The sequence below is a fragment of the Oxyura jamaicensis genome, chromosome 9, assembly GCF_011077185.1.
Source record: "Oxyura jamaicensis isolate SHBP4307 breed ruddy duck chromosome 9, BPBGC_Ojam_1.0, whole genome shotgun sequence".
Classification (NCBI taxonomy): Eukaryota; Metazoa; Chordata; class Aves; order Anseriformes; family Anatidae; genus Oxyura; species Oxyura jamaicensis.
Window position 1 is genome coordinate 19,443,826 of NC_048901.1, and position 24,940 is coordinate 19,468,765.

The 24,940-nt window shown below is 35.0% G+C and overlaps 1 protein-coding gene across 9 annotated transcripts in view; it reads right to left on the reverse strand.

Annotated features, from left to right (window-relative positions):
* The window catches only part of NAALADL2 (N-acetylated alpha-linked acidic dipeptidase like 2), a 438,092-nt gene that overhangs the window by 85,508 nt on the left and 327,644 nt on the right, over positions 1–24,940 (reverse strand). For all 9 annotated transcript variants that reach the window (XM_035335008.1, XM_035335005.1, XM_035335007.1 and 6 more), the window contains 2 exons: positions 21,555–21,760; positions 19,337–19,456 (listed from right to left, as the gene is read on the reverse strand). In XM_035335008.1, the coding sequence (XP_035190899.1) occupies positions 19,337–19,456; positions 21,555–21,760 (326 nt within the window). The remainder of the gene's footprint in view (positions 1–19,336; positions 19,457–21,554; positions 21,761–24,940) is intronic.

Genomic DNA, 24,940 nt, shown 5'->3' on the forward strand with positions numbered 1-24,940 from the left:
AAGCAGTCATAAATGGAGCTTGTCTCTGTGAGAGAAATTCGAAACTTAAGCGGACTGCTTATAGACACGAGTCTATATGAGCAATAATGGGATTCACGTGTCTGAGAAGAAATAAAATGTCATTGAAGAGCAGAAAAAAAACACAAGGTTTCACACAATTAATAACATTCCAAATTAATGGAATATTATTTTATTGTTTCTCTTTATTTATTGTTTCTAAGAGGGGTAAATGATGGTAGAATCAGTTATTTCTAAATATACACCAACCCTCATTTCTGCTAGAATACGGAAAAAAGAGATACTTTCCTTTTTCAGAAACGAAAGCCTGATTTTTAGTCAGCATTTTGCCCATCAGAAAACACTTTACTACATTCCATTTCAACTATTCAGAAATAATCTGTTACTTTTTTTTCTTGGTACAGCAACGATTAAACCATTTTAATGTATGAAATTTTACATATGAAATGTTTAAAGCTTTGGTTAAGAACACAGTGAGATACGGTATTTTTTCATTTTTAAATCACCACCCTTCATGGCATAGGATTTGTATTTTTCTAACAATAATGTCCAAATTAATAGTGCTGGTATCTAAAGAGTTTAACTGCTTTGTTCAGCTTTCACAGTTCTGATAATAACTCACATTGTTCAGCTAGTTCAACAATATTTAACACTACACTAATATGGAAGTATGCTTTACATGCAAGATACTGCTCTTTTCAATTTATTTTTATTGTTACGTAGATTCTAAAACATCAGCAGTCTCCAAGTTTTTGCAATGACTGTAAAGTTCATGCCGTGTGTTTTGCATTCTTCAAACAAATGAAATGTTTCCCAATATAATTAACTTTAAGATAAAGAATAATAATGTCCTATAATTAATAAAAGTTTTCCATCAGTGAAATGTTGTTGAACTAAGAGGCAAGCTATTAACAGAGTTCATGCAAGAACAACAAGCAGCCCATGATACAGCATGCCATTTATCCTGCAAGTAATAACAAACCAAAGCAAAGAAGAGCTGTCGTGATTTGAGGGACTGTTGGCTTTTGGACCTCATTCTAAGAAGTGGAAAGATTACAAAATTAAAAAGGAATTTGAAGATTAAAAGAACAAAACCAGTGTGCAGTGAAAGCTGGAAGATCACAATAGAGTGGGGTGTGCCAAGACATTGAAAAAGTCAGTAAAACAAGTCTGTTCTTCCACAGTATAAGAAAAGAAATTGAGGAGTGCAACACAAAAATTAGATACTCTTAGCATGCAGAAGAATGATGGGAGGCATGGGAATGAGAGGAGGTGGGATGGGAGTAATTAGGTGGTGGGACTATTTAACAAATGCATCTAGAATAAACTACCAGCAACGTGCACTGTAACAACCAACTCCCTGTTGTAAAGCAGGCAAACTACAATTGAGTAAAACACACAATAGCACTCTTCAGATCACTCATAGTTGCTCAGGCTGCCAGTGTGTCAGTCAATCCTCACGTAGATCGGAAGGAAAGCAAGCCATGTGATTAGACAGTAATCGATGAGTGGTGCATGTCATGCAAGGGTGCATGTGTTAATTGTAATTGAATAATTTTATTTCTCTGGAGTTCATTTTGTTTTTCAGTATCATGTTACAGGCTCCTATTATAAATCTGAGAAAATGAAGAGTACCATATGGCCCATAAAATACATGTAATCTGTATTAATGTTATAAAATAGACCCAAAACATCTGAAGTATAATAAAGTGGTGCTTCACTGCAGACTTTATTCTACCACTGATTAGAGCTAAGCATTCATAAGTGCCTTTTGCTGCAATGTTAAGATGCTGGTATAAGAAAAAGCCTAAATTAAAAATAAAAAATGACTGGGTATTGCCACAGCTCACCTTCTACCTGGAGACACATACCTGTCAAGTTCTGGTCACCTACTTTCCTTTAAGTGACTCCAGATGAAGTTAAAACCTTAGCTGCTTTTGAAGATTGATTAAAATGTCAAAGCAGTTTTCAGTGGGACAAATAAAGAATAGCTAACTATTCTTATAAGGTGTCAGTGACCCCGTCTTCATTCAGCAAGGAAGCTTTTCTTTCATGAATAATTGATCTCTATTTCTTGAGCTGAATGGCTGCCTGTGCTAGTAACTGGTGCAAGGTAAGTGCATTTAAGAAGCAGAAGCTTCTTAAATATAAGACCAGTTAGATGAAGTAAAATTACCTTAAAAAATAGCTGCAGAATCTATTAAGTTAATCACAGACCATGGAAAAATGCAGAAAAAAAAAAACCACAGACGCATTATGTTAGACCACAGAAGTGCTATTCCCTTTCCCAGATACACTTCTCAAAACTGAATTAGTATTGAAACCCATTGATGTAATTTTATTAAGGCAAACCCCTCTCCAAACAGTGCTTAAAAACAATGGTTTTAATTGTCCTGCACATGGCCAACCTAAGAAAGAAAGACTTCAAAAATCAAAATTAGAATCAAACAATTCTTTTAGTGTGCATCGCACACTAAGTGTATTTTGTGGGGGAAGATAAAACTAAGGGACGTAGTTCTGTGTCTTCAGCTGGGATGATGGCACAGCTGTCACCAAACAGGTACTATGGAACTTGTGGAGGAAGCCTATGGGGATAACGAGAAAAGGGATCCTCCTTGTTACAAGGCAACAGATTAGCATCTTAGTTACTGTAAACATGTTATGCTCAGTCGTCATCAACAGACTTGAAAGGCCAGAGAAGCTGCATAGCAAAAGATGCACAAGTATACATCTCTCATCCATAAAAGCCTGCTACGCTCTGACAAATGAATCACTGGAGGAGGAAGGTTTGACAGCTCATAAAAATATTATTAGCGGTTCACTTGCCCTGACTGTGAAATCTAATGAAAAAATCATGGAGTTTCTAGGAATTGTATTAATTCCATGGCAAACATACTCTGTTTTCTCCCATTTGATTATCTCTTTTGGCTATAAACGTCCTGCTTTGCTCTCTCTCTTTGATTATTGATCCTATATATTCTGCCTTGTCAAATTGTCATAATTCAAGTATGCACATAAACATAATTTGAAATTATATCCATTCATTCCTTCTCTGCATGAGAAGAAGAAAACCTAAATATGCTGAGGATAATTAATATGCTATATACAGAGAAGAGTTGTGATTTAAATAACCTAAATATTCCATACCACTACTGTACTATATAAGCCTATGCACATATTGCAATCATCTGATCACCTACATTATTTTAGGAACATAATAAAATATTTAAAAAGGGATAATTATCTAGTACAGAGAGTAATATTGTGAAAGGAGTTATTTCAATGCTTGTGCATGTCTTTTACGTCCCTTTTGCCAATGATGGCAAAGTTCAAAATGCACTTACAATCCAGTTTCACAATGATCTTTGATTTCTTGATGCTATATGAGACCCTGAAATACAAGCAGCTTCATCTGATGATATTCACTCTACTTGCTAGCACATTTAGTCAACATTTATATAACAAAGCCAAGTATGAACACTGAAAAACCAATCATTCTTTAGACCTAGTCTACAGGTGTTCAGAAGAAGGTATGATTAAAACATTAAGAAATCTTCTGAGATAGCGATTAAAGAGTGCTGCTTTTAATTGAGTTTGTATTTAGAATAAAATAATTAATAAAAGAAATAAAATATTAGGTCCTTAGTTTCTCAGCAATTATTTCCTTTCAGCTTATGAATATCAGGTTTTACTGAAAATATCTAAAATCTGAACACCATTAATTAGCTTGTAACGGCAACATGAAAACTCCTACTGAAACCATCTGCAAAATCAGTCACAGAAAAAATGCATCTATCTCTAAGAAAATTCCATAATTTTATTCCTCACTGCTTTCACAGTAAAATGAGAGATGTTCCTTGTACAAACACACACACCCACATTGCATTCAGAAGACTGTCTTGTCACCAGGGAAAACAAAACTTAACAAAAAAAAAAAAATCCCACAAGAACAAACAGTGTTTATTCAAAGCTACTGGGGACAAAGAATATCTCTAGAGAATTTAGCATCATCTGCTATTCTTCTGAGTCCCATCACAGTGCAGGTGATTCTCAAACAGGTCACTAGAGCTGCCAGAGGATCACCCTTAGCCCATTAGAAATTCCCCCACAACGTACTCTGTATTTTCTTACAAAAGCACTGCATCTTCAAATTCCAAGAGAACTCTGGTTTTCAGCCCGTGTTGGAAGAGCTTATTAAATCTTCACAAGCATAAAGAGCCTCTCAGATAAACCACACAGCTTTAAAAGAATTGTTCTTTGAAAAAGCATGCAGTATCTGTGTGACAGAAAAGACCTTTTTGATCCAGGGGAGAGCGAACAAAACTGAAAATTGTGACAACTACAATGCTTATGAAAGTGCAGATCAAATTGGGATCAGCCAAGACTCAGTTCTGGTACTGTATTCACATTTCCATTGAGCCAAGGAAAATTCAGTTTAACTATGCAACACGAAGTATTGTACTTAAAATACAGTTATACTGCTCCAGGAAAAAAATAATAATAATAAAAAAATTGGGAATCTATACATCAGCAATTATAAAAGAAAGCATGGAGAAGTATATATGTTTGGCATGAAACAATAAAATACAATATTATATACTGTACTACTCTAAATAAAAATAATTGTAATTAGTAATTTACAGCTACAAAACATCAGACAAGCATAAGTCTATTGCTGGTTCAGGACCCAAGGGAATGGCTTGAAGCTGCGAGAGAGGAGGGTTGGGCTGGGTGTTATGAAAAGGTTTTTCACCCAGAGGTGGTCGGGCACTGGGACAAGCTCCCCAGGCACGTGGTCACAGCACCGAGAATGCCGGAGCTCAAGAAGCATTTGGACAATGCTCTCAGACACATGGGCTGATTTTTTGGGCAGTCCTCTTGGGACCGAGGAGTTGGACTCAATTATCCTTGTGGGTCCCTTCCAGCTCAGCTATTCTATGATTTCTATTCTGTTAAGCTGCACTTCCATGATTTGATATCATTGTCTTTTTTGTTGTTGTTGTTGCTGTCTGTAATATGGCCATCAGGGCAAGGTCATTATAATAAATGGGACCTCACAGGAATGAACATTTTAGATTCCAAGTATACATGAAACTGGTAGTAAATACAAAGGCATGGTACTAAAAAATTATATACTCCAAATTCATTTTCCTTCACTGGACTTTTCCTTCATTTAACTTTATCTGCTGACAGTCTCTCTCTGATTCTTGGTGCTTTTTATATGATACTGAATTATATTTATCTTTCCTATACCTGAATTGAATTCACATGCCTTATTAATTCAGATATACTTGTTGCCAACAGCACAGACCGTTAGGAATTTTAATGGCTTTTGTAAGGGAGATAAAAATCAAATAGGTATGTTACCATTTGATAAGAGAATTTCAGAGCAATCAAATATTTAAAGCTAAAATTACGTAGGATAAATTATATAAGAGGCAAAACTGCACTCGGAATACCATCAACAGTTCCAAGTATCTCACTATCTGAAAAAATATAGAGAACTACTAGGTTTAACAAATGTAATTAGGAAATTATAGAGTATAGCTACGATAGCTGTGTTCCTCCAAAGTATCATCTTACTCCAGACACCTATACGCACCAACTGGAAAAGTTCTCCCGTATTTTCTATTGGCACAGACATAAACAAGCTCTCCAGCACGTGAAGTAATTTCAAAGACATTTTCCACAGGCTCAGCCTCAATATTCAGAGTAATACTTCTATTTACAGTAAAATTCAGAAGACTGCTTAAGATCATATTACTAAAATTATCAAATTACATACAAAGTAGTACTTTCCTGGATTTATTGCTTAGCTGCAGCCCAGACACCACAGTTGTTTGTAACTATTCCATCTTTCCCAAAACTATCAGCATCCACGTGTCACTTTTCTTTCTAAACTAGACAGTGCTCTTTGCATTTCTACCAAAAATGTTTGCCAGCACAACTCTCCCCAAAACACTTGTCAAAGAGCAAACCGGTTCTCCAAGGGCATCCGAGTCTTATCATTAACCGAATGCAGAAAGACAGATCTGCAATGAAAGTCAATCTACTACACCTTCACCTATGCTAACCCACTGAGTTATGCTAATCAAGATCCCCATGCCTATCCCTTCTTTTTATATTTCTGACTTGATTATCACGCCTAACTTTTTTAGCTATATTTTTAAGGATAAATTGTTTCATAGACCACCATGCCTCAACCCATTTATATTTACCTTTAGCTGATCACATAATTACACGATCACATAAAATTTATGTAATTTAGCTGTCACAGACGCAAACATATTATATCCCACACATTTCCTTCCCTGTCTAACACACCTTTTTACCGCCAATATCACACATTTTACCGCGAATATCACACTTATTTGGAACCTAAGAATCCTTCTGAGTCTCTAATATCTCTAATGATACAAAAAGAGGCAGGACAAAGCCATAACTACATATTAGCAAAGTAAGACAAGACACACAAAGAAATAAAAATGGTAGTACATGTGGAACAATCATTTTTTTTTAATATGGAAGAGAAATCTGAGGTCAGAAATTCTGTTTTCCTCTTTGCAATCGAAGACCCGAGCGAGGTCAATTATAACATACATAAATGAATAAACTCTTTCGGAACAGAACATAGAAAATCACACATAATACCTTGGAGGAACTCTATTGCCACATTGTTATGCTACTGCAAATTTCCCCTAATGGCACAACGCTGGAATAAAGCCAAAGTAGTTTACTGCTGGCAAAACTCTACCTTGCCCTGAAACCTCTAGTCTGACATTTAAACTTCTTGATAGCAGCTATGCATGAACAAATCACTTTCTTTCAAGTGACATACAAAAAATATGTTTCATTCTTTGAAACAGAAAGTCACTTCCATTAGTCCATACAGAGCATGAAGGTCAATAAGTTGCCATCGTATTCTATACGAAAAAACATCCTCTAGACTTCAGCAGGAATTGAGCAAATGGAATAGTAATACTACTTGCACTTAAGATATCAAGTATCTGTATCAATTGTGTTTTTCAGAAAGATCATCATGAAGCAGCTTTACCAAAGTGTGTCAGACAGCACTACAAATATTGTTCTCCAGGCTCCACTGCAAGATAAATTAAATGCTCCAAGAGATGTTATATAATTTTATTTTCTACAGCAGTGGTGCAAAAAAATTTGGGACAAATGGACCACTGTAAACTGTCATCGATTGTGATGCTTCAATGCCTTTCTGACTGGATTCTTCCAGCTCTTATCTGCTTACACTATGGGTAAGTATCCTTGGTATTACTGCCTCTGTGCTAGGCAGAAAATAATAAAAAAGGCAGAAAAGCAAAAGAAAAAGGCTAGGCCAGGGAAAGCTGTAGTGCGACTACAGCCAAACAGCTTTTTTATTGTGGTTAAATGTTTAAAAAGTTCCAAGGATATATGACTATTTTTTCCTAAGCAAACACATCCCAGAAAGGCTGATAATGTGCTCTATTTCAGAATTTTTTAGTACAGATCCGTAAGACTGAAAACTGATAGTGTCTAATGAGCATACAACAAAATCTAAGAAAAGCACAGATTAAATTACTTTTCAGGTTTTAATTCTCCAGTTACCTTCAGAAGTTACTTTTGCAGAAATTAAACAAAACTTTCTGAAACAATGAGTGCACAATATAGGAGAGAAATGTCTACATGGCGCACACAGTGAAAATAAATTGACATCAAGTAAAATGCAATTTACAGCTTTTCATTCTTAGGGCAGGAAGACAAAGTAAAGAAAGCCACACATACAGAATTTTGAGAATACTAAACATTACAGCATCTACATGAACGTTCAGAAGTACAGATTCTAGTCAGTAGTGTGGAAAAAGATTTACTTCACAACCCAATATTTATTAATGGACTAAAGCTATTGAATCACATAAACATGAGTTTATTTTTTCCTAAATATTAAATCTTTTCTCCGCATTCCATCTTACACAATTTGCAACTCTGGCCTCACTCTTGTAATTGTGTATGCAAATAATTTTACAGATTTGTACAATTTCCCTAAGCTCAGAAGTATTATTCATAGACACAAAATCATGCATGTATATATATATACACACATATATGCACACACATTTTCAAAATAGAAATAATAGACTGGAAGTTTCAGGACATGATTTTCATTTTTCTGGTTGTTGGTATGGTTGGTACTTAATAGTAATCAGTCTTACTATGTAAGAACATAGCTGTATTTATTAATATTGTTTCTGAAGTAATTTAAGATTTGTGGGTCTGAAGCCAAACACAATTATATAGAAGAAAAAAGAACAGTCGTCATCTAAAGATACTAAGAGACTAAATAATCCATCATTTCCAAAGTACTCTGTTTCAATGTTAAAATAGTGCTTTATAGTTCACATTCAAATCTATATGGATTTATTTTCCAGTTTCTGATGCTTATGCTATCCTTTATTAATCAACCTACAGTTACACATGTCATTGCACTTCTCCTTTGTCATGCAGATTCAGCTTTAGCACACTTTTAATTTCTGGAACATCCTTAGCCTCCATATTTCAGATAATATAGCTCATTTAGCCTACTATTCACTTCTGGTACTCTGGGCTCTGTTGGTTAACGGGATCTGGAGACCCTGCAGAAAAATTACTTCAGCTTTCTCCTTCTTCAATTCCCCTAAAGGATGCCATAAGCTCTTAATAACTTCAAATTATAGATGTTGTGCAAACTTAAAAATGCAATGACTGATTTTTTTTTTTTAAAATACCTATAATGCTTTCTCTAATTATTATTTCGTATAAGTTAATCTGAAAAATGCTGCTACAAAATTTAGTACTAACTAACCCAAAACTGTGCTTTTTTTTTTTTTTTTTTTCTTAACACAGTTTGCACTATTATTTAGTGTTATTAGTGTTAGTATTGTTTAGATGAAGAGTTTCTAGGACCTCCTTCCTCTTGCATGCCTACAGCACAACTACAGCTTAAGAATGAACAGAGAATCAGCTGTTAATTTCCACTATTTCCTTGTTCAATGCACTAACAGATTTCCATCTGGCATTAATCATAGGTCACTACAACATAATTCGTAAGGAGGTGCTATCCACAAAGTACATTTAAAAGCACATTTTGGAGCTAGATCTCTCACACACGAAGAAATAAGAACTGTCTCTACTGGTTTGAAGGAGATTTCTACATGCAAAAGATGCATGAAGTACTAGCTCAGAAAATAAGTAGATATCCCCTACTTAAAAATACACACCTTATTAATACCCACAGAACAAATGCCATGCACTTGTCAGTCTGAAGACTACATAAAAAATTAGCAGTGTATATATAACTTCTCTACGGTAAATGACCATTTTGACTCAGTACTTAAATCAGACTGAAGAGCCAACACATTTTACTATTTGCCCCAATTGCAAAATGTTTATGAATAAACTTATCTATTATTGAAAAATACTTTCCCAAAAATTCTGTGGATATTTAAATTCTATGCTCTGTATAAAGATAGTAGATAATTAAAAGCCAGTCTGTCCTAGTTGGCTATATAGGCCAAAACTGGTCAGACCTTAACATCCAGAATCTATCTGAATCCAGTAATGTTATCAAACACCCTGTTTGCAAAGGCAAAAAAAGTCCCCGAGTCTTCCACTGGCTATTGATGTGTCAGTACCTCTGAGAAGCAGTCTGCTTTTACTATGGTTCAGAGATGTGAAATGAATTGTGCAGCAGCAAAAAGCAGGTTAGGAGCAGAGCTGGGAGTTGAAAATAACCTCTTGATTGACTCCGAGTATACTCTGTTCTATCCACAGGGTCACACGAGCTCAGAACTCTGAAGTTCAGAGCTTTTCAAATGCCATCAGTGTAGAAGCCCCAGGTTTCCTGGTTTTCATGGATTTCTCAAACACAGGGCTGCTCTGGCAGCTGTCTTCTTTATGAAGACCAATCAGAAAGTATCTCCAAGCAAAGTCAATGAAGTTTAACACCATTCTTTACCTGTTTCCTTGAAAATCCCCTTCACATTTGAAGTGCCATATTAGACCCAGATCTTGTACTCATCTGAAACTATTACATCATTGATACTACAAGTATGCTAGCTAGCGGTTTGTTGTAAAATTAAGTACTCTGATGGAGGAGACCCAAGACAGCCTTAAAATATTAATGCATGATGCAAAAAAAAGTGATCCAGAGGGAGCTCTGACTAATTAACAAGCTCTAGTCCCAGACCTTGAATGATAATACCAATGAGAACTCTGATGAGGATTTCATCGAATTCTAAAAGATCCTCGTTGGGCTTGTGCTCTGCAGGAAACACAGGGGGAAGGAACAAAACACATCAAGGGAAAACTCATACGGATCTGAGTTCATACAGTTAGAAATGTTGATATAGGCAAACTTTTTAAAGGCCAATATAAATCGTCATGCTAATATAACTGATATAGCTGGTTCTGCAATTTACAGGGGGAATATGCTAGGCGGATTTTTTTCAGCAAGGAATTAATGGCTCTGTTGCTGCAAGAAAGCATGGCTGCTTAAACAGCCACAAAGACAAAGTGGAATTCTTCCAGAACAACATGAGAACATGGGATGTGATCGTTTACTACAGCAGGTTTTCAGATTTTCTACAAGAATCTTAGGACCTGAGTTTGCACTGTCTGACTAAATTAAACATGTAGAGACTCCTTGTATATCCCTGCATTTTCCTTCATACTCCTTCAGCAAAATTAGAATCATTGCAGGGTATTTCACTCAACAACAATGGGATTTAATTCAGTTACCTAAGCAGCTATTCACCAAATACTATACTCACTGAAGTAATATATACATATACACACACACACATAGATGTCCATATAGCAAAAAGAAGGCTCTATGTCAGAGAGTATTTTGGGGGAAAAATTAAACTCCATTGGAAATCCAGAATTCTGTACTAACAGAAAAACCTAATGCCTCTCTCACATATTATCCCACTTTTACATCAGTGTAGCTTCACTAGTCCTCATAAAATTTCTGTTAGTGTGCAGAGAATCAGAATACAGACCGAAATATTTACACTGAAGCTCAAGGCAGTGTGTGTCCTTTGCAGAGCATAAACACGTTGTCCCAATCAAAGGTCATGTATGAGCTCTATTCCTCTCAAATACTGTCACAGATCTCTTTTTAAAAGGGCATAGGTAGGCTTTAAGTCAAGTTATAATAATATTTTGCCTTAAGCTATAGCATTACTTACTATAAGCACCAGGGCCTAAGGCAAAATCTGCATGGAGTAAGGCTACATAGTAGATATGCTTCTCTGCTGAGGAAGTACAGGATGTTAGAAAGAAGAAATGATCATAGACATGATTATTTATATACCACTTTCTTTTAAAAGTGCGATTAAATACTAGAGCATCAAACTCATGCATCAGCAGGCCTACTTTGGGAACTCCAGAATAAGCGAATGAGTAGAGATGCTCAGGATTCTGCCAGAATAGAAGCAAGACCTCAGTTCAAGTTGAGTTTATTAAAATGCTTTGGTTCCAGATTCACTTGCTAGTCAGCTGCTTCAGTTACAGAGTTATTTTCAAAATACTCTACTGTGCTGTGAAGAGGCATTAAATCATAGAATCAGAGGATAACAAATCAAGATACTGTTTCTAAGAGCAATACAAGACTACAAGAAATAAAAGTGAAATACCTTTTTTTTTTTTTTTTTTTTTTCCTCCTTCTGGCTTCTGATTCTCACTTGCTCTCTACATACATTTTTCTGCCATTTTAACTCACTGTAAGACACTAAGTTAAAGACCAGTAGCAACTAGCAACTGCTCAAGTGGCAACAAAAAAGAACCCACCATCAAGTTGATGAAATACTAAAATTCACACTGACTTCACTGACTTTGAGGGAGATGTATCAGTTCTCTGAAGCAGATATTCAGTGTGTAAAGTGTATAATTTTCTTGCTTAAATCAAAACCTTTAGGGATTTATGTATCCACTTTCCTTTTTGTTAATATCAGAAAGAGTTTGATCATTTGGGAATTTTCCTGAGGCTACCTTATTCATCTTCTACCCATCACAACTAATCATACCAGCAGCAATAATAATAATAATAAAATAGTAAGTGGATTGGTAGTAATTTATAAGAAGCGCTATTTCCTCATCTTGAACCTGACTGAGATACTAATGGCTCTCTTCTTCTCTGACCTTGAGAATATGAAGTGGCAAGTAAAAATTTGGGAATGAAAGAAATCCTTATTCATTGCAGATCGGTCTAGTATCCACTGCAGTCAACTGGTGTTGACTGACAATAATAGTTCTTAGACAAGGACAAAATGTCTTTAGATTATCTAAAAAACTGAACGAGCCACAAAAAATGACCCATTGACTGTTGTGTTTGAAATGCCAATTAAATTTGCGCCCACCTCAGATAAAAATCAAGCAAAAAAACAAACAAAAAAACAAACAAAAAAACAAACACCACCACCACCAACAAAACCCACCAAACCCTACTACATTGAGGAGCTCATGTAGCTATTGTACTAATTTGATACATTCACGATGTTTGTGGAAGTGTGTCAGCTAAACAAAGGTGAAGTTGCTCAGTCTTCCACTCAAGATGAACATCAGGCCTAAGGGGATTATATATTTTTAAAGAGACTCTTAAGAAGGGAAATTGGTTACAGAAGAAAAGAGTAAATATCTTTAAGCTTGTTCTATTTATTTAATGATAAATTTACTGAGATACAAAGCACATGCTGAGAAGGCCTATGATACGCGCTAATCATCAAATTGAATTGAAAAATACAATCTAAACATTATTTACACATATTAGGTACCTATTTCATCCATATAGGTTATTCTTACTTAAACTGAAAATTCAGATATTGTTACTTAACCAAGCCCAACGATCATTGTTATTTTCTACTATATATATATATTTATCTGCAGAGGCTTTTAATAACCTAATAAAACGGTGTTCTTAGGCATACTGAACTGTATGGAAGTTACCTGCAAAATCTGTTTCATCTGACCCCACATCTGCACTGGAATTTCTACTTCAAATACTCGTCCAAGCACCACCCATCAGGAGAATCTGAACACCTTTAGACACTCAGCTAACAACAGCTCATCCCTTATAATGGAAGGCAGGAAAGAAACTGAAAATTTAATGAAAACTTGTGTTTGGCTCCTCTGTGAAAGTCTGTGTGTCCTAAATGACATATAGAAAATAGGAAATGAGAACTACCTCTTCCAAAAATCACATGGGATTTAATTGTTTGGGATTCATAATTAAATTGAAAACAAATTAACAAAATACAACACGAAAAACACTTACGTAACTGCACGATGAAGGAAAGTTCTAGTGGTTAAATATGACACCTCCCAGATCCTTCTGGGCCAACATCCTGCTCCCCACAGATATCAGTTCTGAATTGGTAAGGAAGAGCAGACTAGAGGAAGCAAGTAGTAACATTTACCCTGATCATTCTCCCATCATCTGGGTAACTTTAGCTCTTAAATTCTTAAAACACAAGGTGGTATCTTCTCATTTAATCCCCTTTGATTTTTTTTTTTTTTTCCATGGATCTATCCATCTTTAATTGAAGCTATATACCATTTATGCTTCTACAGTTTTCTGTGGTAGATGTAAGTGGCATTTGTATAAGAAATTAGAGGCTGGGGGAGGGTATGACTACTGTGTTCAGTATGTAAGAAGGTTATTGCAAAAAGAGTAAAGATTGCTAGTAGAAAAAAAAAAAAAGAAAAAGGAAAAATGGATTCATTTCCAAGTGTGATGACTTCAACATATGGAAAAAGAATGTTCCAAATATTAACTTCTTAGACAACAAGTACAGATCATCTAAGAAAGTTATAGGATCCTGTAGACTGGAAGTTGACACACATCACAGAGATTTATTTCTCCAGATGAACGAGGCATTGGATCAGATGATTGCTTGAAATCCTTATCAGTTTTGTTTTGTAACATCAAAGGTGCTTTACATATTCATTTGTAGATACATCTTACCTAATCACTCCTTATGTCTGGAATCAGTACAATAAAATTCTCATGTCTTTTAGAGAAAGAATAAAAACAAAACAAAACAAACAAAAAAAAAGTGTTCATCTCTGTGTTTAATTTACAGCAATAATCCATTAATTTACAGGGAGAAAATGACTCTACGTGGTTTTTTTTTTTTTTTTTTTTTTTTTTTTCCCAAATTCCCCAGAGCCCTGAAGTATCTACAACAATGTAATTGGTTCCAAAGCACCATCACTTCCAAACGTTCATAGCCATTTCAGCTGTGCATGCAACTGTTTCATAGCCTTACTTGAAGGTATTATATAAGTATGATTTATGATACTTTTGTGGTGTTTGGATTTAATTAAATGTTGTGAGTGACAACTGTAAATAACTACTACTGTTTGTTTTATATAAAAATCTACTCATTACACAAAGTTTGATAAGCAGACCAAATGGAGCACACATAATGCAAACAATAAAATATATCATACAAGACAAGCTTTTCTAAAATAATGAATCTAAGATCAAATTCGATTTTTTTTTTTTTGGTATGAAAGACAGATAATTAAAAATGTGATACTACCATGGAGTTCATATACCCTAGCTTCCATGTCCAGTCTCTTCTATATAACATTACCTTCTGTTTTGTTCTTAAATTATTACTTGGTAGACTACAGCTTTACAATTTCAGAGTTAAAATGACTTGCACTTTTAAAAAAGATTTTCCACTTATCCTAGTGCCTCTTTGAGAGAACAAAACAAATTCCAGTATTAACTTTTTTAGTATGTCCCCTAGTAGCTTAAATGTCTACTTTTCAACGGAGTTTCAAACTCCTTAATTTGTTATAAAAGTATGAATTAAGAACATGTTACACTTACAGGATTTAATCCATTTCGTGAGCGAAGCTTCAGAAGCTGTTCAAGTATTAAGTATTATTGAATTTCAGAACAGATATTTGTTAAATTAGTGGTAGAAAACATGGATAAATTAACATTAACTTTTCAAAAAATGTTTGGACATATTTTTGAATTCCAGAGTCTAACTGGATTAACCAAAGATAGTAGATAATCCTAATAATTCTGGTTAGACGTAATGTAGAGCATTCTTTCCTTTACCATCACAATAAAACAGCAGGAAGACCAGCTATATCTCTATTCACACAAACCAAGAGGTTTTTTATTATTGTTAATAAATATTTTTTCCCATTTGAACATGAAAACCAACAATTATCTAGGACAGCTCAAAAGCCGATTAAAAAAAAAAAAAATCAATACCACTAACTTAGAACCTGATGTTCAGCTTTTTAAAGGAAAAAAAATTTCCAATGAAAAATGTGAGTATTCTCATTTTAAAGAAAAATATGCTGTACATTTTTTCCCTGTTGAATTCAGTGAAGTAAAATTATGTATGCATTTAAAGACAGGAGAAGTAATATTATGGGAATTATGTTTCTTTGACTTGCTAAATGAAAATGTGATTTAATGTGTGTTACAGATTAAAACCTTGTGAATGATTTGGATAGAGAGACTTTTCACATACAGTTGACTGGCTTGAAATTAGTTCTGAAATTTTGTGGTAATTCCAATTATGAAGAGTCCTGAAAAACACCCTATTTAGTATTTTTTCCACACTGGACAACACACTACCACCAGAAAGTTTTGGTGGTTAACCAAACAGATGAATAGAGCATGAAAAAACAATAAATTGAGGGTTCCCTACAATTATTGAAGTTGAAGCTTATGATTATTAAAGCTATGGCAGCTATATATGGATATGGAATATTTTTTCCCACTTCTTCCACAATTTTGCATCACTAATTAGCACTGTTGTTTTATTTTGCATGCAAGGTTTAGCCATTACAAACTCTTCTGAAGCACTCCTCAAAGATGCATAATTTCTTAACCTTTAAGGTTTTTCTTCCCTTTGGGTGACTGACACTACACCTGTCAGTTTTTAAAATTGTTCTCCGAAGTTTTAGATATTAATTATTTATACCAATGGAATAGACACAGAAATTCAGTTAATAGCCTTAAAGGGAACAGTGTTTTGTTTTTACATATAAGAAATGCACGTGCACTAACACTTAAAGGCATCTTAAACAGATGCTTTAAGTGTCAAAATTTCAAAGCTAAGATATAAAGCCCCCTAGGTGCTAAAAACAAACAAACAAACAAACAAAAAAAAAAAACTGTGGTGTGTAACCAAAATATAATAATCACCATAATTATAAGGTGATTTCTAAACCACTCAACTTTGTTACTGAAGTCCATTTGGAATACAATTCCACTTAATGTATAACTGAATGGCCAAGCACTGATCAAAGCTAGCTTGTTATGAATTCAGAAAGTCATGGTGGGTGAAAAGACACATACACAACAACTAGATTTGCTGTGTTTGTCCAACAGACAATTTTACATTTCTGATATAGAAATTACTTAATTCTGTAGCATTAAATGACTCAAGGAACAGTAAATTTTCTTGGGTTCCCAAATAACAGCAGATCTGGAGTCTGATCAGCAGTGGTCATATAATCAGTTAAAAGTAAATAGAAATAAATATGTTTCATAATAAATTTTTACTTGTGAAATGTTAATTATAGAAAAAAAAAAAAATGGCCTTATTTACAGAGAATGAATGCCAGCAAAAAAACAAACCTAATTTACCAATGACATACTGCCAACAAATGGTGATTCACTAACTGAGCAAGTGAATTGACAATCATTTTCCATAGAAAATAATAGTAGGCAAAAATATAACTTGGCAGAATTTCCCTCTTGTTAATGTGGACACTAATTAGCATAGTCATATAAAAAAGATTTGGATTAAATATGTCAAGGTCTCAGAATTGTTTGAGTTCCTCTTTGCTTAATTAATCCAAATATTTAAATTAGCTTCTTCATGTAATTTGATGTTTCAACCAGAATCCCAGTGAAAGGCACATAAAATTATTATTTGCAGACTGCTTATGTAGCTCCCTTTTAAAGCCCACCACTAAAATAAAGATGTAATACCTTTACATAAAGTATATTTAAGAAGTCACTGTTTCTGTTAATTATGCAATCACTTACTCTGCTCTCTAACTGACCACTGGATCTCACATAGTACCTGACTTACCAGGTTCCTTACTTCTCTTTTTATTGGTAAGTCTATAATATTCATACACACAACATTTCAGCTAAAATGTCTTCCTTACTTTTCCTACAAAGTTTCAGAAATTAAAAGAGAAATTAAACGTTAAAATACGTTTGAAAATGTATTTTCAAATCTGCAGTGATTAGAAAGCTTGTGAAGTGTCCAAAATTGGGTTTTAGAAAGCCATATGCAGATAATACAGAGCAAGTGCTGGAAGTAATATCAGTATTCTTTATTTGATCCAACTGTGAGTACCCATGGGAACAAACAATGATCTTTGCTGGGCTGTTCCATCACTGTCATAATATTTGACATGAATTCAGAATTCTGGCCAGCATTTGGAAGCAATAATTCATATAAATCTTTTCAATGTCACAAACAGTATGACAGTTGCATTAATTACAAATAATACTAGCTTGCAAACAGCAAAAGTATTACTGATTACCTTGCATATATTTTGTCCTTATTAAATGGGGCTTCAGGGTAAACATGCAGAACAGATACATTCTCAACAACATAGCCTTAACCATTAAAGAATCAAAGATGGAGGGTGTTTACTAGAAGAAAAAGATGAAGCTCTAGTCATGTTTGACTAAACACTAACCAATTCACTGGTACAAAGTAGGACTCCAAAGAGATGCTGTGTCCGCACTTCTGGATAGTACACAAATGCCATTAAAAGAATTATAAAATATTCAAACATCACATCCAAATGCACCACAGAATTAAAGTGGAAATGGAAAAAAGATTTCCTTTCCTTTCTTTCCAGAATAGAGGGCATGGCTTTAATGCACTCACTATTATCTTTATTAGGAAAAAAAAAATCAAATCATAATAAAGTGATAGATAAATTATAAATAAATTCTCTCTTACACAGCTCCAGACATTTTACAATTTTCAAATCCTCATCATGGATTGTATTCTGAATTCAAAAAAACAAAATCAGAATAAAACAAGAAGGTCAAGGAGCTAATGTAATATATTCCTGTAAAATGACAAACACGTGTTTTCTTGGAGTCAGGACTGCAGAAATTATAGGCTAGCAAAAGGCTAGCCACCTGTAAGAGTATTTTTTTGCAAACACAGTAGCTAAAATGCATACTAAGATTGTAACTGACGTATCCAGTACACCTGGAGACACACATACGTAACATTATTAATACTTTTCCACAAATAAAAATCTTTTTTTTTCTTCCCTGAAAAGAAACCATTTTTCATTGCACATTTCATAATACTTACACAGAATAAACCAGATCCTTTCCATGAGGAAATTATCATCTAATCACTGTACAGAAGTGCTTAAAATATTGCTAAGAAGCAATTGGACCAATATCATTTTACTAACTTAGTTGGACAGAAAATGTCAAGCAAGATCAGTCTTAAGCTCCATTTAATTCAAGATGATACTTTAAGCAGTGTTTAGTACCAGATGTTTCAGAAGCAAGTCAAAGAAACATCAGAATAACCTAATGAATATTAGCTTGTTAAATTTATGGGAAAAAACTCTAAAACGCATACTTTATGAAAGTTAAATTTAAATCCATTTTATGCACTCTATTTTAAACTGTTTTCGTCATCTAGTATGTATCTTGCACTATTTCCACTTCATCTTAAGTATTAATAAATACATCAAAAACTCAGAAACAGTACTAACATCATTAGTTTTAAGCTTACATGCACTTACATGAGCAGGACTATGGAATATCCTGACTGTAGACATGTTACAAAGGTGTGAGCTGTGAACCTGACATACATACTTTAGACAGTATTTATACTAAGTGCAATACTCTTCCCCGAATGTCACTTTACATCTGGTAAATATACAGGTTTAAATGCATGTTGAGAAACATTCTGGAAAGTTCAGATTAGGAAAAGAAAAATCTGATTTCTTGTAATCATTATAAAATACGCTACTTCAAAGCTGCAAAAAGGTGTAAAAGCTGAAGGGCATGCAAGTGTGGTGAGACTTGGTGTAATGAACAGTTGAAGTAAATTATCCTTTCTGACCTCTTAATACACCTTGTATTTTTTTCTAAAACAAAGTTTAACCTGCTTATTTAGTAAAAACAGTTCACATATATTTGCGAAATTAAAATACTTAAACAGAAAAACCTACATCTGTAATTAAAATCAACCAATATATAGGGGGTTTATCTGTGTAACCTCAAAAACCATACTTGAAATAAAATATTTCTAACCTCTGCTGTCAGTTGCTGAAGAGAAGGAGATGCAATAGGATGTAAAGTTGAGTTGCCCCTGACTGGATTATGGAGGCTAACATAAGCCACAACATTTCTTTGAAGAACTCTCTTGAGATCCTAGAACAGAAGCAGATCAATGGTTATTAATACACACAGTTATAATGAAGATTTGTTTCGTTATTTCCTTTCCTTCTAGGGAAAGACTGCACTCTGTGTTTTTGTCCTTTGTGAATCCCTAAGTATTACTTAACTACTGCTTTTTACAATATGCTGTTAAGAACTTCAAAGGATATCTTAGAGTTATTTCTCTCTATAGCAGAAGTTATAATTCCATTTCACACATCGTCTCAACAAAATGCAAACAGGCCTAGGAGGAATTAAAAATGACTACACTTGTAAGGCCAAAAATGAAAACATTACATACTGTGAAACAACGTGAAGGCCTTTTACATTTATGCCTGACAGAAGACAAACTTCAAAAGAGATCATTATCAAGAGTTAAATGCACTATAATTTTTAGAGACCAAATTCAGATTTAAATTGCATAACTTTCCAAGTGTTGTCACTTTATTATGTCTTAGACTACAAAAATAGTATGTACAAACTGTTTCAATTATTATCTCTTTAAAAAAAAATCCCCCTTGCCTTCTCAGTAATGAGGTACTTTTTGCATGAAGTGGCTCTTCATATTGAACAGAAGGGGTGTAACGCAATTACATCTGATGTAAAGCCGACTTGAAGTGGAACTAAACAGATTTTGCTTCCAGCCTGGATCTTTTCAATTTGATTTTTTCACCCCTTCTTGTTTTTGAAGAATAATCATGTTGGAAGTATGATGATGTAGGAAGCTTCAAATGAGAGCTAGTTGCTTCTCATGCATGATAAAAAGAAATTAACTCTTCATTTTATCTACTGTTTTAATTCAGTAGCCATGAACCTGTCTGTTAGCTATTCCTTTAATTTATCAACTCAAGTCCACTGCAATTATATATGATCAACAAGACTCTGATGAGGCATTTTCATTCACTGACCTGACTTCTATTCTGCTGAATGGAAAAGAGCACAAGGAATTGTTTATATTGGACTGTAGCTTTTAAGTACAAATACATGAAAAGTGAACCAGCAGTAGCCATGGGACACTGAAATGTTTATGTAATTAATGAAAACCATGATATGTTTCTCCTCCTTTTATTCAGTGTGCTTATGACTCAGCTCTCCCAGCACTAAGTCTATCAATTAGAAATTAGTAACTGTTGAACCTCCAAGCAGCCACCCTCAGAGGAACTCCTGGGCCGAGCGCTGTGGTTTAATGCTGACAGGCAGCTGAGTGCCACACAGCCGCACGCTCAAAGCCCTCCTCAGCACAGCATGGCCAGGAATGAGATGGCGGGAAAGAACAATAAATATTGTGGTTTTAAGATAGGAGCAGTTTAATGAAGGAAAAAGCAAAGGTCATGAACAGAACAAGCAAAATGAGAAAACCGTTATTCTCTACTTCCCATCAGCAAGCAACATCCAGCCACTTCTTGGGAAGCAAGGCCTCACTACAAGCTGCAGTTGCTCAGGAAGACTGATGCCTTCATAGTGGGAGCCCCACTTCTCCTCCTCCTTCCCCAGCTTTCATTGTTGAGCACAAAACCATATGGCATGGCCTGTCCCCTTGCTTGGTTTAGCTCAGCTGCCCTGGTGATGTCCTCTACCCACCTTTTGCCCACCCCGTAGCTTGGTGGGGCTGGAGAGATGGCCTGGACACTGTGCCAGCACCGCCACGGCACTGAGGTGCCACCAACACCCTTCCAGCTACCAGTGCAAAGCACAACATCATGTGGGATGCTATGGGGAAGTTAACTAGTTAACTCCATCCCAGCCAGACCACGGACACCTAGGTCATTTTAGTTTTTTTCCCCCAAACTCTGGCAACGTCCTCCTTTACAGTCCTCTGCTGAAACAGCAAGGAGAACCAGCTCACAAAGTGCTGTGTATAACCACTGAGCAACTTCCAATGCTCTGGGAACAAGTTTCCACCCCATTATCACATATGCTCTGTTCCACAGGAACAGCCTCTCTACAGATGTTATGGAGTATGTGAATGTACACAGACAGCTATCATAGACCAGTTAATGAACAGTAATTTCTATATAGTAATTTCATATTGCTTCTATGTTTTCAACAAACATAATAATTATTGCAATGCTTCCTTCTAAAATTGTTTTACCTCTGCCCATTCATATGAACCGATGTTCCCAAATGATGTTCCTCCCCAGGAGCAGAAAACAATGGTCCGGTCAGGTCTCCAGCCTCTCTTGACCTTCAGCATCAAAGCCTGTATAAATGCTGTAATGATAGCAGTGCTACTGGCCCATTCTTGCCCACTGGAAGTGTTCAAACTGCTGTGATGGCTACCAATTAGGACATACCTGTCTGAAAAGTAAAGAGAAAAAAAAAAAAAAAACAGCAAAAGGAGAAAATCTTACTTCTTCTGGATACTAACACTAAAAAAAATTACAAAAACAAATGATGAATTTTATTAGTAGTCTGTAATGTCATTAATACAACACAATGCTGTCAACAAAAGTTTATATGATCACGTGCAAGACAACTGTACAATATAAATATATAAAACTGTGAATACTACTTAAAAATAAACTAATAAATATCTATACTTTCCTAATTTCATCCCTGTGCCCTCTCCTTCACTGTTTGCTTACTACTCTCCCCAGCCAGGACTTCATCATACAGATAACCTAATAAAAGTTCCATGCTTGTATTTGAGTGTTCTAGAAAAAAAAATAAATAAATAAATAACCAGGAAACACTACCTTAAATACATATCAGTGTCCAAAAAAGAAAACAAAAGATGTGGTAGTACAACGAGAAACATGGAGAAAATACATAGAGCATTTGCACTCCCTCACCTGGAAGACTGTGTTCAGTGCTCACCACCCTATCTCAAAAAAGACATTGCAGAAACAGCAGTTGAGAAGCTGGTAACCAGAATGGTTAGATATCAGGGCTTAGACTTCCAAGTAAGGAGAGATTGAAAAGACCTGGACTGCAGGTTTAGAGAAGAGACACGACAGAGGAATAAAGATAATGAATGATACAGAAAAGTAAGTCAGACCTAGCAACTTTGATGATATTGGAAGAAAGTATTTTATAAAAATGAAAGGCATTAGGTTTCAACCTGAAATAAAGAACATGTATACAGTTATTCAGAGAAAAACAGAACAAAACAAATCTCATTCAGAGAAATTAAATGAAATCTTCATCTCTCAAAGCTTCATACAATATCCAGATATTGACTCTCAAGTGTAAAGAACCGTCTTTTATTCTGAAAGGATGACATGGTATGAAACAACATGAACTCCTAGCGTGACTGACCTGTATCAAGAAGTCTACACGGAGTTATGCTGAATGACTTATTCAGCTACTAGATGTGCATGAGATGAATTCATGATGGGAACCTCTTTGAAAGATTGCCTATTGGGTGTGTTCTGAAATATAGTAAAGTCTCTTTCTCCAGATCTAGACTTTCAAAGGCATGCTTTCCATATTTCAGGACATTGATAGAGAACAGGAGAACAGTTAAGTGATGCCAGGTCAGCAACAACCTTTGGATATCACATGGGTTCCAAGGAGTGTAAAGAGTTTTGGTTTCCTGTTAGTACTCTATGCAAAAGGATTCATTCCTCAATGATGTCAGTACACTGGACTGTAGCAATACAGGCAGGTGGTAAAATGCCCGCACTTTATACTGATTATAAAATCAAATATCTGCTCCATGGGGACTTTTTGCAGTGACTGCTATCTGGAAAGATTTCTTTAACTGAACACTAATACCCTTTGATTATAAAACCATTCTTGATGATACTGAACTCTTACTGGTTTTGATCAACAAAATACGTGGTGATATTGTTTTATAAGGTACTGCAAATGCTTTACTAATAGGGGAGCTGCTATGTACCTGCAATCTAACATTTAACTGCTTGAGGGGGAGAGGAGTGTATAGGTATGTAAATGAAAATTTGTTTCTTTAGAGCAAATATGCAAAATATAAATCTAACTGTACCAAAATGTAACAAATGTACAAAATCTAACATTTAATATGTGTATGTTGCATCATGAGAAGTTCAATCATAGATTGCAGTGACAGTGAAAAGTCACAGGACCTTAAACTTCCTTAATGTTAAGGAATTGGGAACAGAAATGAATAGAAAGTCCTTAAGGGATTCTAAATTATTAGAGCAAGTGCCCCTAATGCAGGGTGGTAAGATGAGAACAATGCTTGCCCTTTATTAAATCTCTTCAGCCTGTGAACAGTGAGTATGAAGGGAAGTGGAAAAAGACCTTATGAAAAACAGTATAGGGCATTTTAATGGAAAAAGATACAAACAGCAACTTACTGTAGGAGACACCAGCTGAATGAACAGGGGTTAAACATAACAGCTGGTGCCGCCTTTGAAATTCTTCATCTTTGCACATCTCTCTCTTGAATAGACACAATACCCTGAAGCAAGCGACTATGGGAAAAGCATAGGAGAAAGGATGGCCATGGTTACAGAGGCAGCAGCTGTCCTTTCTCATAATCATTTACAGAAACAGGTAGAGACAGATACCATGTGGTAAGAAAAAAAAAAAGAGAAAGAAAAGATTAGATGTGGAGAAAAAATATCCATTACTTTTGAAAGTGACAAGATGGCATAGTGTTCTGGGTAGTGACGGGCTGGACAATGGGCATTTATCATTGAAAAAAGTGACTTTAAACTATCTTCTTGTTATACATCCCATTTTCAATCATGTCCTACAAAATCAATGTTACGTTTTTGAGACTTTTAAATGCCGCCAACAACCATATTCTTCTGCACTTAAATCTTTTAATGTCTTGGTCAAATAATATCACCATTACATAGGTAGGTGACTGTGTGTGCACAGTAGGATACCTTAAAAAAAAATCAAAACTGAAAAACAAACCACTCTTGGAGATGCTTCTCCAGTCTTTCATTAAGCTACACTGAAGATAAATTTGGCTTGCTCTCTGCAATCCTGGGAACATAAAGGTGAATATTCCAGGTACGTGAAACTACTAAAACCCCATCAAAATGACAGAGAATCAATGCCATGAGAACATCAAATATTCTAACAGTTGACAGCATGTAGCTATAGCAACAAGGAAGAGTAAAGAAACAAATGAAGGTTTAATTCATCCTGAATGAAGTGTTGTCCATGGTGCATTACACGCCTCACTTTTATCTACATTCAGAGCAAATTTCTATGACCCTTATTCAGCAAGATATTTATGGGGTAAACTGTTGACATCGGGGTATTCCTATTGACTTCCTTTGGATATATATATGTAAGCATATACTGATTTACCTTTAAAAAGTAGCTTCTTACTAAGAATGCAATGATAATGTGTAGAGGAGATAAATAATTTACAGATACCAATGCATTCTTTTTCTTATTTGTCTCCATTCTCTTTCACAATGCAGTAGACGACGTGTCTAAACATGACAGTTACTACCTTTCAAATTCTATGACAGCTATTTGCAAAACATTAGCGACAGTAGACTGGTAACTTCAAATTATTCTACAAAATTAAAT